Source organism: Scomber japonicus, chromosome 6 (assembly GCF_027409825.1).
Source record: "Scomber japonicus isolate fScoJap1 chromosome 6, fScoJap1.pri, whole genome shotgun sequence".
Taxonomy (NCBI): Eukaryota; Metazoa; Chordata; class Actinopteri; order Scombriformes; family Scombridae; genus Scomber; species Scomber japonicus.
The window spans coordinates 28056517-28073029 of NC_070583.1; the positions used below are offsets into that span (position 1 = coordinate 28056517).

At 38.7% G+C, this 16513-nt stretch overlaps 2 protein-coding genes across 5 annotated transcripts in view; one reads left to right on the plus strand and one right to left on the minus strand.

Annotated features, from left to right (window-relative positions):
• si:dkey-103g5.4 (uncharacterized) overlaps window positions 1-16513 on the plus strand; it is a 33902-nt gene that overhangs the window by 12372 nt on the left and 5017 nt on the right. For 2 of the 4 annotated variants that reach the window (XM_053321272.1, XM_053321276.1), the window contains 7 exons: window positions 837-896; window positions 983-1099; window positions 7032-7186; window positions 7667-7753; window positions 9813-9959; window positions 10142-10327; window positions 10464-10580. In XM_053321272.1, coding sequence (XP_053177247.1) covers window positions 837-896; window positions 983-1099; window positions 7032-7186; window positions 7667-7753; window positions 9813-9959; window positions 10142-10327; window positions 10464-10577 — 866 coding nt within the window. In that variant the 3' untranslated portion in view covers window positions 10578-10580. Of the gene's footprint in view, window positions 1-836; window positions 897-982; window positions 1100-7031; window positions 7187-7666; window positions 7754-9812; window positions 9960-10141; window positions 10328-10463; window positions 10581-16513 lie in introns of those variants that run through there. The other 2 variants (XM_053321273.1, XM_053321274.1) reach the window with 2 other exon arrangements.
• On the minus strand, window positions 10570-12325 carry LOC128360786 (synapse differentiation-inducing gene protein 1-like). The gene is made up of 2 exons (XM_053321292.1): window positions 11904-12325; window positions 10570-11463 (listed from the first exon to the last, which is right to left on the minus strand). Exons 1-2 carry the CDS (start codon window positions 12015-12017, stop codon window positions 11320-11322), a joined length of 258 nt encoding a protein of 85 aa, XP_053177267.1. The 5' UTR covers window positions 12018-12325; the 3' UTR covers window positions 10570-11319.

The window sequence follows — 16513 nt, forward strand, 5'->3', positions numbered from 1 at the left end:
TTGTTTGTGAAATTTGAGCCCATGGCCAGCGGCTGATTAGCTTAGCTTAGCATAAAGACTTAAAACAGGAGGTAAACAGCTAGCCTGACTCTGCATGAAGGTAACATAATCTGCCTAACGGCAACTCTAAATATATATTGTTAGTTTAATTTGTTCAAAAACCTTAATGTAAAAATTACAACATGGCCGCTGGAGTTGATCGCTGCCAAAGAGTTCGGTAGAGGGCAGAACCTGTGTGAGATAGAGCAATAAGTTTAAGTTTTCTGCGCTTGACTATTGTTGCGTCCGAAACTCCATACTAACAGCTTTTTATTATGCTAAAACAGTATGTGAGATTTTTTAGTATGTCTGAAACCTTAGTATGAAACCAATAGTACATGAAGTGCATACTAATATTACACACTACACCGGCATAAATATCCCACAATGCAACAAAGTAGTAACAATGACAACAATAACATAACAAACTATGGCGGACAACAACCAAGGTAGCTCTGGCGTAACATCAATAATGCTTCAATTAAAGCAAGGTTTTCACTTTCACTATATTTTTAAATAGTTCAGACTCTAAGGTTAGCATGAGTTACCATGGTTATGCATCTCCAACTGGCAAGGAGGCTTATTATAGCTCAGTACGTCCAAAAGATACATACTACTGTTTATTCACATAAAAGTTGTTGAACGATTGTACACATACTGAGTATTAAATAGTATATGATTTTGGACGCAGTGTATTATTTGCTGGTTACCTTTCAACGTCACAGCAACACCAAGAAAATATCCTAAAATGTTTACAAATGTCTTAAATAATTATGATTGTTTCAATTTCTTCATAGACAACCAACCTCTGAAAGAGTCTGCTCAGCCTGTACACATCTCTGTCCCCTCAATCTCAGGTAAGATGATGTGAGGTAACACATAATTAGAATATGGTGCCTGTGTTACGTTACCTTAATTAATTAATGCTGCTTTTATTCTCCAGAAGAGGACTGGACCAGGCTGCTGGAGCTCTCTCCTTTGTTCCAGCTGTTGAAAGGCGTGGAGCTACAGCTGAAGTGTTGGGCTTGTGGGGCAGGGCTTGTTGGAGGAGGGCTCAGTGGTAGGTCGGACATACTTGGGGCTGTCAGTATTTGATTAGGTAGTGAGCCGACCAACTACATACACACACATAAAACACATGTAAACAGCATAACCATCGAGTAATGGTATACTTTTGTGAAAAGAGCAGAATGCAAACTTGTTTAAATACTGTGTATTCTTTTTCAACACAGCTTCTATGTATTTTCCACCCACTTCACAAAGCTTTGATGAAGCCCAGATGGTAGACATTTTTGAAACTCAAGTGTTTGGGCAAAAATACCCAACATAGAGCTTTGATGAAGCCCAGATGGAAGACATTTTTTGAATCTCAAGTGTACAGGCATAAGTTACTTTGTTTAGCTTAAGGGACTCAAGGTTTAATTAGATGACTAGATCCTGGTATAACTATTAAGAAACATCAGGTTTTGTTACCATAAGAATTGAATAAGTAGTTCCAAATGCAATACATAAATATATAACTTTAAAGATCCCCTCCAGACATGTTTTAATATGTATATAAAATACTGTACTTTGTATAATGATTGGTATGGTTTTTAATCATTGTTCTACAAGAAAAGTCTTAGTTCTGTCCAGTGGCATAGACAGAAATTGTATTTTGGGTGTGCCAATATACAAAAGTGGGTAGGCCATCTCTTCCCAGAAAAGCTGAATAAGGGGAAGAAAAGGGGGGGAAAAAACAGACAAACTGAAAAAAAGTGACCAGTTTACTTTGTAATGTTCTACATCACAAAGGCAAAAACAGCAAAACCCTTTGTATCCAATGGTGCAGTCTATAAAGGCCAGCAGGGCAGTCTGTACACAACAGTGTAGACAGACAGTGTCTTTTATTGCCTGTCCAATCTAATAAACAGTATATTTCCATTAGCAAGACCAGCTCAACAGTGCACAGTGCTCTTAAATAACTACTTTATTGCACAAAGTGGTACTAAGTGGACTGACAGGAATGGCACATGTAATACATCCTTCATGCATTAATTATAGCCTACAGTAATTGTTGCTTCAGTACAACCACAAACAGCTCATGCATAATCAAATCTGCACATTTTACAAGAACTGTTTCCTTACACTCTATTCTCGATTGAATTAAACTGTCCATCCCACTATGATGAAAAGCATTTTAATTTTCAATCCTCGACTTACATACACATTTGGCTGAAAGTGTAGTTCCAAATGGCACATAAACTGGCTGATGAACCCATATCCGTGAAATGTATTTATTTATTTGCACTATACAACAAACAAATAAAAATTAACAACATCCATAAGAAGCAGATTGTGCAGGTGAGATCAGAAAACCCGGTGGGGTTTATAGAATGAATCTCACCCCCTTACTTCAATACAACATTAATTAAAAGATGATAATCCACAACATATAATAATAATAATAACAACAATAATAATAACTAACAATGACAAAGGCAACAATAACAATAATAATAATTACTACAAAAATGTAAAAATAACAATAACAAATATCAATAACAATAATAATAATCCACCTAGAATAATTTGCAGCATAAAATCAATATAAAGAAAAGATAAAAAATTAAATGTGTGTACAGTATGTATATGAGAACATGTAAACTTGAGCATAAGTACAGTATCAAGTCAGGTTCATCAAGAATATCCTAAGCTTATGTTTGAATTGATTTACAGAAGTAGACTGGGATGAAATATGAATATATCTGTTCCATAGTGAAATTATTTCAGTTGGGAGAGTTGATTATTAAACACTTTCATTAAATAGGCTACTTGCAGTGATCCTACCACAGAAGAAACAATAAATACTTCTCCCCATTGAGAGAGACACTGTGTGCATTTAGGTGTAACTTCACTGATTATTTATATCTACCACAACGCCGACATGATAGGTCAGGATCTAATGTAAATTAATGTTCTGTGTTCTTCCACAGACCCAAAAAGTCACACACACAGTCAAGGTTCATACAGTGAAATTGCTTGGACTAAAGCAGCCATCCTACTGATAAACCCTGAGCTCCAACAGAAAAGTCTAGAGGAAATTATTTCAGAGGCTGCAAGTTTAATTCAGTTTCCTCTAGAGAGTTTCCTCTGTCTTGTCAAGTTAACTACAGTTTTTCGTAGGCTGATGGAGACTCAGCTATCTTTAGACACAGGCTCTATTTACACTGGACTGGCTTGTACACAACATACGACACACACACACACACACACACACAAAAAGACTGTCCTCAGCACCTGAACTTCCTGTTGCTATGAGTGAACCTGCATCAGTCTGACTGGAAGAAAGTGTTACACCACCAGGGAGCAAGTGGCCAGGCTGACTTTGTGTGGTGGGCTGATGAGTATGGTGGACTTGGTCAATTGAGGTGGTGGAGTTTCTTCTTCATTAACTTTTTTCAAATAACACATCAAAAAAACTTGTGTAGTTATTGTTGTAGCATTAACATCTCATTGCCCAAAAAGCAGCTAGTTGGCTGAAGGCAACTCAGGAAGGTCTGCATGTCAGAACCAGACTAATCCACTTACATTCCTTACTTCCCACACCACACAGGGCTGCCAACTTTTGACTTCAGCTTGGAGTGAGATTTGTGTCAGTTGAGAGGGGATTAATAATAAAATGAGCATTAATCCTCGACATCTCTCTGGCCTTACGAACCAACACTTTTTCATTCCTTTTTGTTCCTGATATTACAGATATTTTTCTTTAAAACATAGGACTTAAAGATCTATGCTCCTCATCAAATCACTCCGATCATCCAACACTCTCCACTGAAGTTTCTCAGGTCTATACAAACAGAAGTAATATCTGAATAAATGATCATCTTTATACAGACGCATAACTTGTTGTAACTTGATCTGTGACGAACTGCAGCCACTCAGTCTGAATAAAGAATATTGTAGATACAATCCACTTATAATTTAACCAGATATGGTCAGGCTTAATCAGTGTTTTTACATTTACAGTAGTAACCTGGTTACTGTACATCCTTGTGTACATGCTGTAGTTCAGTAATCAGATTTATCTACTAAATCTGGACATTACTCTCATGGCTCACTGATTTGAAGATTGAGAAAAGACGTTGCTTTTCTTGTTTGGTGTTTTTTTTCCCGAGTTTGTGTCAGAGCACAGTGAGAGGAGAAAGTTGAGAACTTTTCCTCACAACATGAAAGTGTCTGAGTATAACAGATAGATATTTAAATGTTCAGAGCTAGAAACCAGTTTATTTCAACTTTAAGTATGTGGCTACATTGCATTGTGTAATGATCTTTCTTTCACTGAGCTGGTCCACTCTTACTTCCTCTGTCTCTATCTTTTATCCTGCACATGACTCATTCATGACAGAGAAATCTGAGCTCTCCAGGAGGAAAGTGCTGTCTTAACTTTGTTACGCTCTATGCCTCAGCACTTTCAATGTGAAAAAAAAACAAAAAAAAAAACATTGCCTCTCCATTGTTTAAAAGCAATCTGCTCAGGTCAGGCTTTAATCCGGTTAAAAGTGGGCGTTGTTCAGAGATAAGATGTTACAGAGCTGCAGAGAGAAACTGAGCTACAAAAAACTCCACATACACCTCCCTCAACTGTTGTTAGATCCGGAAGAGGATAGGGGAGAATGCCCCTGAGTGCAGGATGAGTCATGTACAATCATTAACGGGAAGAGAAAAGCCAGGCATTTGTCCGGAATCATTGGACACTGGAGGTATAACCGCCAGGGCTTAGGGTGGGAGGAGCACCTGTGGAAGTGCAATGACATTTAAACAGGCCAGACTCAACTTGTAGTGATGGGAATTATGGCCAGATAATTTCGCACAGTTCAGCAAGAAGAGCTGGCCGGAGCAGCCTCCTTCCTGCAAATAAAACTTTTTCAAAGGACTTTTTTTATTTATTTATTTTATTGCAGCTGTTTCTATCTCTTCCCTTTTTTTCTCTTTTTTGACTTTCCCACTGGACTTTTGGTTCGAGCCAGCACTGTCCATTCCCCGCCAAGTGATCAATTTTCCTGCACACCAGATGATACAAACTAACCACAGTACATTGTGACATGCTGACCAATTACTTTCCCAGCTGTCAAAACAATCGTGAGACTTTAATTTCTTCGCATGAAAGCGACAATAATAATCAACACCAAGAGCGTGTGTCTATTTCTGTAAGGTCCGACCAAAAAAAAAAAGAAAAAGATGTTTCTGATCAAGAGACCCCGGGCACTTGCCCAGATTGCCCGTATGGTAGATCGGGGCCAGGGCGATGGTTACACAAAATGACGACAATTAATGTCTGGAATCTTGACTTGCTGCCCACAATTGAGTGAACTAGAACTAATGCACACTAAAATGTGGTTTTGAGCTGTAAACTAAATTATATTACTGCACTGAGATGAAACTCATCGATGCTGGTGTTAACATTGACATCTTTAAAAAATGGCATTTTATGGGTTGTAAATGGTTCAAAGTGTAATTTGGTATGTAAACTCAGCCCTGAGAAGGTGGTGCCAGTGCTGACCATGGATGTATTAGAAGATCTGGATACTGGCGCAAAAATGGTGCAATCCAATAGGCCAACAGAAGTTGCTTGGTTTGGCGCATACCAAGCCCCCAGGAAGAGTGGCAGGCTTTGAAGCTTTCTAGCTTCCGGGTTTGCGTCTAAGTTATATGGCCCACTAAATATGTGCAGTAGTGTTTCTTTTGCTGGCCCCACCCACAAGTTCCCCCTCAGCCCATAGACTTTACATTAAGATGACATCATAGATTTGTAAATGGCTTTTCTCGGCTAGATGAAAGTTTAACAAAAATACAACCTCCATGGATCAAAAATAAATAATAGAAAGAATCATAATAAATCTAACCCTATCCAGCTATTATGCCAAAAAAAGTTCCTAGCTTCCAGATTTACTTCTGCATTATTTGGCCCATTGAATATGTGCAGTAGTAAGCGATAGGGCCCATGACATCCATAATGCTGACATAGTCGACTGTTTGGGAGGTCTCTACGTCATGAATTTCATGTAAATGATAGAACGATAATGCCCGCTTCCACCAGCCCTGCATTCATTTTCAAGTATATGCTCATCGAGGTAGATAGCGGTTCAGTCTCTCCTCTGCGACTGTCTATGGGGGGAAGAGTTGCTGGCAGCCATGAGAACCAAAGAAATCCTCTTCGCATCTCACCCTGTAGCTCTTCAACTTTGCAGTTATCAGCTGGTAAAAGCTTGTTTGAAAATGTTAAATCGCAGTGTAAGAGGTGCAGAGGTGTGTTTAGACATGTTACCCAGGTACACTTGTAGTAATTACTTACTGAAAAAAAATGACTGACGTAATTCACTACAAATGACTTCTGGCCTGTTTAAATGTCATTGCACCGTTTGTTTCTCTGTGACTAATATGTGTTGAGCAACTGCCGCCCTCAATGCATTGTGGGGCGTTGCTGTGGGAGTCAACAATGCTACTTTCTGCATTGTTACCAGAAAGTAGCATTACATATGATAGCCACTGCTTTTTTCATTCCATTTGAGGGCACTATATAATAAGATATATTTACACACTTAGCAGTAACACATTTAAATACATTGGTGGAGGGGAAATGTAGTGCACTATAGGCTAAAGTAAATATTAATAATAATAATAATGGGCATGCAGGTGGTCGAGTGGTTAGAGAGTATGCCATATACGCAGCCGACCCCAGTTCGAATCCCGATTGGAGGTCCTTTGCTGCATGTCACACGCCCCCTCTTTCCTTTTTTACATCTTTGGCATATAACAAGAGATAAACAAACAATCAACACAGGGACACAGGATTAAAACTGGGAAAATGTATTTCTCGGGGGTTAGAGTTACATTTATCTTTTAATTAAATTATGTAACACTGTGTTGTGTAACAGATGTAACTAGTTACCGTCCAACACTGGTTATGGCCTTGCTGCTTGTGCCAGTCTGTTCTCTCTGTTTTTGTCCAGACAAAGGCAAGAAGAGTTTTGTAGACATCCTCGACGCTCAATGGGAATGTGAGGGAGAGTTGATCCCTTCCGACCCCTCAACCCTCAATCCCAGAGAGTTCCTGGTCTTCCAACATGGACTATTCCTGATGCAAACACTGCACAGTCTAAACCTGGTTGGTATCACAGTTTCACTCTTACTCTAAACCTTGGTACCTAATAATTTTAAAATTGATTTTAATGTTTAATTTTGAGGCTTTGAGTGGCCTGGCTTGGCGTAATCTTTGAAATTTAAATTCCGGATGAACCTCTGTGCCGCCTGTGGTATTCAGGCAGGAAACCGTCTAACTAAGACTGCATTTATGGTTAAAGACTAAAGGTGACTTGTCCTTTGTGTTGAGAGCTCTGGGGCTTTAATCTGACCTTCAGAATTCAGGCTGGCAGACTCCATATCTCCTTTAATCTCATCCTGAAATATACTTTCCCTTTCATTCATTCACTATTCATTTTGTGTGTATGTATTTATTATTTATTCTTCTTTGTTTTTTAACCATGAAATAGTTTTGTATCTATCTTTTTTCAGTGTTACTGTGGGCAGGTCCACTGAAGGCATATTGTAATAAAAATAATGGGGTTCCTGTTGTTTTTCTTCACAGACTCCAGCCATTTCACTTCAGATAGCATCTAGTCTTCCAAACAACAACTACTTCAATAACGCCTTCAGAAATTCCTTCTTTTATCAGGTAAACTTGCTTGAGCTTGTTTCTGTCAAAGTGTTTGTTGAATTTGAAATGAAAAAAACAACAACAACAAACAAAATCCCTTATTACCAGAAGATTACAAAATAATCTAATATCACAGAATTTGAAGATGAGATGACGCCTAGCTGTGGTATTTCCTGTTTCAGTAACCAGTGTTCAGTGTTCAGTGTACCATACAGAGGTTTAGAAATAAGATCATTAAACTGACAAACTGCAGAGATTAGTTTTTAGCTCTCTGGGAGCTCATACCTCTAAACATTTCATACAACATGCTGCAGCTGTTTGATAAGTGTAAGCACCTTGTCCACAGATATTAAACAGTGCTTCACAGGCAGCAAAATCTGTCCAAATTTAATTTAGCTCTGTCAAAGTTGTGGTATATTGTTGTAGTTATGATACTTACACTTGAACTTCACCACATTTCAGGGAAATATGACTATTTATTTACCACATTTATCTGACAGGTATCTAACATTATATAATTTTGTTAAAATTATATCCACCTCAACCAGATGCAACATTAAAACTCTCCATAACATACAGCATGTGCAATTCTGCTAGATAGTGAGGACCTTTACTTTTAATATTTAGGTTACATTTTATTATTTAACAGCATTTACTGGTAATGACCCAATGCTCTGCACAACTAACACGTGGTGACAGAGAATCAATACATTTGATAAATGATAGGAGTAAGTAAGGCAAGGCAAGGCAAGGCAGTTTTATTTATGTAGCGCATTTCATACACAGTGGCAACATACAATTAACCCCCCACCCCCCACACTAATAATAAAAACAAAGTACAGAAAAATAGAAAGAGAGAAATAAAGTGCTAGAATAGAGCATTAAATATAAGATTGCAACATAAAATAATGATTTGCTTTAAAATCATTAAAAGGACATAGAGTGTAAATGAAAGATTAAAATGTAAAGTGCTTTAAAAGAGCTCAATCATAAGCACAGGGGTAGAGAAGTGTTTTTAACCTGGATTTAAAAATGATTTCCGTTCTGCTGATAGTTTGTTCCAGTTGTGTAAAAGCTGCTTCACCATGTTTAGTTTGAACTCTGGGCTCAACTATCTGACCTGAGTCAGTAGATCTCAGAGCTCTACTGGGTTTATATTCTACTAACATGTCATTTAAGGGAATAAGTGAATGTAACAACAGGAAAAAGGGAATAATGGAACAAACTACATTGCAGCACTTCCAAATGAACTGTGGCCACATTAATAAACTGATTTTCGTTCATAGTAACTGTCTATCAGAGCAAAATACAACAACAGCAGAGCACTAAGTTACTGTTACTGTACACAACTTTGTACTAAACATCCACTAGTGCTGAGAAGGCTATTCAGTGCAGAGCCTCAAAAGTGAAAGGGTTTATAGAACATCCCCCTGAGCCCTGCTGATCTCTGGACACAAAAGACTCACACATCAGTTCGTACCCCCCTCTTTTTACAAGGCAAAGAGGTCAGACAGAAAGACATGTCAAATCAGTAAATAACAAGCAATTCCACAACCTTCAGGTTTCTAAGGCATAGGGTTATAAAGTTTGTTTCTGGGGTAGGTTGCAGTATTTCAAATTCCTTTGGAGTTTAGAGGGATTCACTACACTGAGCTGCAGCTGTTGCTTGGACAGTTTGGACTCTGTGAGCGACCATTTCATCACACAGGAGGGCATCACAGGCTTTGAATAAACACAGAATATACTACTATCTGTTTATCTACTGCTTGTGTAGTATCGTTCATATATTGGTTTCATTTGTACAAGCATCTTTCATTTTCTTCATGCTGAATGTGCAACTCCAGCATTTGTATCATTGAATCGGTTACTTCTTGTAAAAGAGGAAGTTATAGACAAAAGTTCTTTTATTTCCCTTTCACATTTCACAGATGGCCTTCGAATGGCCATTGTATTGTACATTGCAATGTGATGAGGCATGCTTTATAATTAATCAATCGTGAATGTATTGGTCTTTGTACAGTTGCGATGTGTTACTATTAATAGTTCAGATGCGTGTGAATGACTGCCTTGTTTACAGGAGGCAGAGGAAACACTTTTTGTCCGGCACCAGAGGCTCCAGTCAGTTGGAGGCTTCTCTCTGCTCCTCCTCCACTGTCTGTCCCATATCAAAATTAAAGACATGCACTCTGACTCCAGTCCTGCCTTCCAGAGGCTTTTCTTCAAGGTACATACAAACATCCAAAGTCTGCATGAATCCTTAATGGTCTGGGGAAAATAGCTTTGGCAGTACTTTCAAGTAACTCAGCTTTGAACATGTTTAATTGTCTATTTATTGATAGGTGGACTCATATCATTTCCAGTGTCAGGTTTAAAGATAATTAATTTCTTTTAAATTGTGCATCACAGGTACTACAGGCATGTCTGGGGGAGCTGTTTCAGGCCAGACTGGGTGTGTCCCCCTCTAGACAGGAAGCCAATTTATGTGTGTGGCTCCAGGACCAAGAAGTCCCTTCGGGGAATCTATCTATCTCTCATGCTGCCTCCTTGCTTCACGTGCTACACAAGCCAAGCAGAGGATTGTTTTCACAAGATGTAAGTAGCTATGATTATTCACTATAGCATGGTTCACTAGTTAGCCGTTTTTAATTACTTCTGTCTGATAGCTCAGGTGGATGAGTGGCAAGATGATCCTGTTGTCTGTGTTTGTGTTTGTGATTATAAAAAACAGGACATTGAGGAGCTGCAAAGGAAGCACAGAGAATCATTTCTGTTCTCCCATCTTGAAGGAGTTTTGAAAGGAAAAAGTTCTGCGGCAGAGAAAAACCAAAACCAGATTTGGTAAACAGAGACTGTTTTATGCTTCAGTATTTGTGTACAATACAAAAATGCAGTTTTAAAATCCAAAACAGTTTGACACAATTACAACAAAACAATATAGGCAGAAGTATTGATGTTTACCAAGTAAGCAAGTTATGTTCTATATAATTTTGTATAGTCTACATTCAGATAAGTCATGCAAATACAGAACTGTTAAAGAAAAATGCAAAGCTAGCGAGACAAAACACCCATCTAATTATTACAGGAAATACTGACAGAACAAATCAGAAAGCTAAACTACATCCTTACAATCATGGACCCTTCAGGAAACTTATTGCACAACATGAAGAATTTCCATCAACCCAATTAGTTCCAACTCCATAACATTTTGGGAAATTGGGCCAGTTTCTAATCTCGATTGTTACTTTTATCATAAACTCACCAAATCAAAATAAAATGAAAACTGAACATGCTTATATTATCATAATCACTGATCTCAAAAACATTTATGTTAAAGTGTCCTTAAAAAAACAGAGATGCTTTTAGTTTTTACCACCACAAGTAGTGCTTTATAACGGCATTCCTTTGGTCTGTTTATGGGAGCCTGATCCAGTATATAGACCAACACATGAACGTGAACATACACATTTAGACATCTGTTTCTATTTGGTGACCTTGCGTGTGGAGGAGGGGAAGTCCATAACAAAGGCTGCGTTCAGATTCCAACAGCTCTGCCAGCAAAAGCAGGCTCTTTTGAAGATGTTAATTCAGTTTTTTCCAGAAACTTTGACTGCAACAATAATGATGAACAAAATTATTCCACAGACAAGTCCGATGATGTTTAGGACCTTGGCTGTCCTCGATGCATCAGCAGCTCTGGTTGAGTCCCCGAGAGCATTAGCATTTTGTGCCTTTTAAAAAACAATGATAAAGATTAGTTTCATTGTATGCAATGGAATTGCTAGAAAAATTGTGTTTGACAGGAAATACAATCCTCAGATTTAATCACATTCAGTTGAAACAAATTTGCCATTGAGAAAGAAAAAAGAGCTGCTCCATAAACTGGAAATGCGTTCATTTTTAAGACATGTTTGAACTGGAAAATATATCCATACACATGCAAAACTAACCTGATTGGTTACATGATGAACAGAACAATCTCAAGATTTGTTTCCTAATGCCTCAAACCAGACAGACTACAAGCTACACTTCATGTTAAATTATAGAAAATTGGAAGTATTCCGCTTAATTGAATGTGCTATTTGCACAATAGTTGAATTTAGGGTATTTAAGACTAGATAGCAGCAAATGAGGATTAAAAAAATCTTCATGTTAAGGAAAAAATACATACCTTGCAAGAGCAGACAATAGCTGCAATCCCAAGAGGCAGACAGCAGCATAAAGTATTGATGATTGACCATACTAGGTAGGATGGAGCAGCAGAACGGACCTGGCCTGATTCCATAGTGGCTCTCTGTCTGGGAGTTATGTGTTGCTGGAAAATATCTGGCTGTAGTGGCTGATGGGAGTGGCATCCTATGCCCTTTTATTCCTCATGGGTGTGGTTTCTGGGGTTATATGAGACATGTTTGAGCATCCAACGTAGAGAAAATAGCCCCAATCACCAAACAGCTTTGATTTTGGGCATCCCTTTTTAAACTTTACTTGAGCTTGACTGGCTGAAGTGACGTGATGTCAAGATGGAGGAGGGATCCTGTGAAATGAGTCTTTCCAGACCCTCTATCTGAGTTGATTTTGTTGCCTACTTTGGTATTCTGTTTAACTTATAGTATTACAGTACATATAACAATTTCCATAGTTTTATTCAACAGATACATGAGAGTTGTGCTTTGTGGTGAAAAGAAAATGTTAAGTATATGTATGCATTAAGTGATCACTCACAAATGTTCACTTTATCAAGGCAAGCACATTACACCTCTCCCTAATGTTGCCAATTCTGCATGTACATTCATGAAAAGAATGTAGGTTTGGTTTAAACTTTGTTAGTATTTGGATGTTATGATTTTTGTTAGAAAAGTAAATATTTAAACCTCTGTAGGTAGTCTGTTACTCTGTTTAAACCAGCTATCTGCTGTAATGTTTTGAAAACCTCACCTGAGATTCTGCTAAATGATGCTAAACTTACGTAATTAAAGGTAACATTATTAAAAATATAGACCTGGACTGAAGCACCTGCCCCACCTGAACACCGCCGCTTCACCCGGCAGCTTGCTCTGTCTGTATCCATGTCCTGAAGGAGTTAGCATCTTTGAGCCTTTTTGTTTGACGTTTCTGTGACTTTGTTACTGTGTTACTTTATTACTTTCTTGCCCTCTCTTATTCAAATTTTCACTGGGATTTACAGTATAAAAACTGAAACTGTTTGTTGTTTGGGAGAAAGACTGTGTGTCCTTCTCCATGCTGGCATGTACTGAGTAAAGAGCAGTGGCGGCTGGTGACAAAAATGTTTGGGGGGGACGCAGTTTGATGGTTGGTGGTCCTAGGGTTAGTGTCAAACAAACCGTAGCACCATTTCATACCATAGCAAAAGAATAAAAATAGGAAAGGAAAACCCATCTAAAAACAACACAACACATTATAATGTTCCCTGGTTTGTCCCAGTATGGGGTGAAGGTCTGGACTCTGTGGTAGACAAGCCATGTGTGAAAATGATGTCTCATGCTCCTTGAACCACTCTTTCACAATTTAAGGCCGATGAATCCTGGCATTGTCAACTTGGAATATGCCCGTACATGCCCGTATTAAACATAGCCTAGAGTCTACCGTTGTTTGGTGAAATCAAATCGTAGAAAAACAACAGTAGAACTCAGGCTAATAGTGAAAGTAAGAGCATTTCCACATGCACAATGTGAAGGGAACTCAAGGGATTGGGACTGAACAGCTGTGTAGCCTGAAGAAAACCACTAATCAGTGAGACTAATCGGAAAAAAGGCTTCAATTTTCTAGGGAGCATAAAGATTGGACTCTGGAGCAATGTAAGAAGTTCATGTGGTCTGATGAGTCCAGGTTTACTCTGTTCCAGAGTGATGGGTGCATCAGGGTAAGAGGAGAGGCAGATGAAGTGATGCACCCATCATGCCTAGTGCCTACTGTACAAGCCTGAGGGGGCAGTGCTGTGATCTGGGGTTGCTGCAGTTGGTCAGGTCTAGGTTCAGCAACAGTATGTGCCCAAAGAATGAGATCAGCTGACTACCTGAATATACTGAATGACCAGGTTATTACATCAATAGATTTTTTCTTCCCTGATGGCACAGGCATATTCCAAGATGACAATGCCAGGATTCATAGGGCTCAAATTGCGAAAGAGTGGTTCAAGGAGCATAGGACATTATTTCCAGACCTTCACCCCATTGAGAATCTTTGGGATGTGCTGGAGAAGGCTTTGCGGAGTGGTTCGACTCTCCCATCAAATTACATCTGCTGCACTGCTGCTACCACAATCATGAAATGGTAAGTTTATTGTCTGTGACTGTGATCCTCATAAAAGTAATATTTTACAAATCTGCATTACATAAACTTATATAACGAAATTTGTTAAAGTAAGTCATTTGGCGACTTCTAAGTCATTCAGATAAACTAAGTCTTACTTTTACTGGCGTAAGAGTTGAATCAGTACGTCTGCTTTTACTAGTCTTTTTTACACAAGCAATGACTCAGAAGAACATGCTTGCCCTTTTTAATCATAGTGCGTTGTTTTAATTGACTGGCTGTATTGTGTTTTACCGGCGCACAGCACGCGAACACACACCTGTGCATGTTTTATGAGAGTAAGCTCATTGTGCTTCTCTCCTCTATCCTTCCTTTCTCTCCTCTCAACCCCAACCGGTCGAGGCATATAGCCGCCCAGTCTGGTTCTGCCTGAGGTTTCTTCCTGTTAAAAGGGAGTTTTTTCTTGCCACTGTTGCTTATGTGGGAATGTTGGGTCTCTTTAAAGTTAAAACCTGAAGAGTTCGGTTTAGAACCTGCTCTATGTGTAAAGTGCCTTGAGATAACTTTGTTGTGATTTGGCGCTATACAAATAAAGATTGATTGATTGATTGATTGATTGATAAACTGTCTGCTTATGTTTTTGCGCAAAGTATGTGTCGGAGGCAACCGTGCTTGAGTACACTTGGGTTTGAGGTAATGTGAGTGCGGGCTTCAGCACGGTACCGAACAACTGGCCCTAGTGTGAGTGCGCCCTAAGTGTCAGAATAAGATCACAACTGGTTTTGAGTTATTAAACATAGAAAGCTGCTTTTTGTTCTTGAAACAAACTATGTTGAAGACCAGCTGTGTATGAAATGTCCTTATTGTCTCTTTATGAAGTATGGGGTGCCGATTGTAAAATTTCAGTTACAGTTTTATAGTTGATATATTTTGATTATTTAGCTCATTTTTCATTCATTTAAGACAGAAATATGTGTAAAACAACATGTTATATATACATGTTAAAATGTGTATACGTAAAAAAATAAATCTAAATCTAAATGTTAAATTTAAATCTAAATGTTAACTGAGAACAGCTCAAGTGGGTCATTGGGCTGAAGACAGTACTATGTCAACGCCAGAGGAATGGGATGAAATCCTGCTAGTATTTGTCATAAGAAAAGTGAACAACTTCAAGTACTTGACGACATGAGATGGAATCCATGCCACCATGCATCATAAGTTCTGGTAACCTCTCCATGGTTGTGACCTTCTACTATGCCCAAAGCACATAGGTTGAAGACGATGGGTTTCAACTCCAGACTTCAAAACTTCTTCAAAACTGCGATAATGATTGAGTGTTTTGATTTTGATTATGAATTGGAACGTTTTTATTTTGTTTTTAACTTCTGGGAGTCTCCCGCATATTGATAGTGGCTCCAGACTTCAAAACTGCGATAATGATTGAGTGTTTTCATTTTGAATTTGATTATGAATTGGAATGTTTTTATTTTGTTACATTTTATGTTTAGAGCTTTGCAGACACCCCAATATCTCAGAACTTCTAGGAGTCCCCTGCATATTGATAGTGGCTCCCTGACGCCTGCACATTAGATACAATCTGAAGCGTGTGTGTTTGTGTGACTATCAATGCAGCGCACGTGAGAGCAAAGCGTCCTGACTGCTCTGTGTTGCTGCTTAGTAGATCAACCCCCCGCCCCCCCCCCCCCCCCCCCGACCCACACTTTCCCTTTAACATGGTGATGTCATTAGTGTTGTGTAAATATTTGGTTAAGAAAAGGGGGGAATGTGAGGGATTTTTTTTTTATGTCATGTGTGTCTTACTAGTAAAACAATTCTACTACAATAACTGTAATAATCATAACTGTACAGTCACTTAACATTTCCACTGCATGATACTGGGAGAAAATGGAGGCTGCAGTGGGATCCTTGAACCATATCAAATTCTAAAGCTTAGCTGAATTATGCTGTGTCATCTTGTACAGTGTTTTTAAATGCTGTCCCATCTCGTGCAGTGTGGTAAACTTGTGTGCCTGCATGCATGCTGTTTGACATACCTGCATGCAATGCATGACTGAGCTGGAGCAGCAGCATGAACAGATGGTTTGAGGCACGTTTCAAGGGGAGGAGAGGCTAATACTGAAAACAATTCCCATTCATCTGCTGGTTGGGTGTAATCTTTACTGAAAGCCTCAAGGACAAGGGGTGAAAGCTAGAGGAAATGAAACGGATACGTATCTGAGTGGTTTTTAATTCACTGTCGGTTCAGTCCTCCTGGCAGCTTATCCAAGGAGAGAAGTATTTGGATGTTATGATATTGTGATCTTAAAGAGAGGTGGACCACAGCATGTATTACTTCACAGTGAGTGAGTGGGCTTCAACTGCTTGCTGACACTGAAAATTCAGAAGTAAGGACGATGGTATAAACAATTTACCTGTTAATAATTAAATTTAAAAAAAATTGCTGTTAAACAAGCTGGACATAAACTACAATACAACACCTTTGACTTC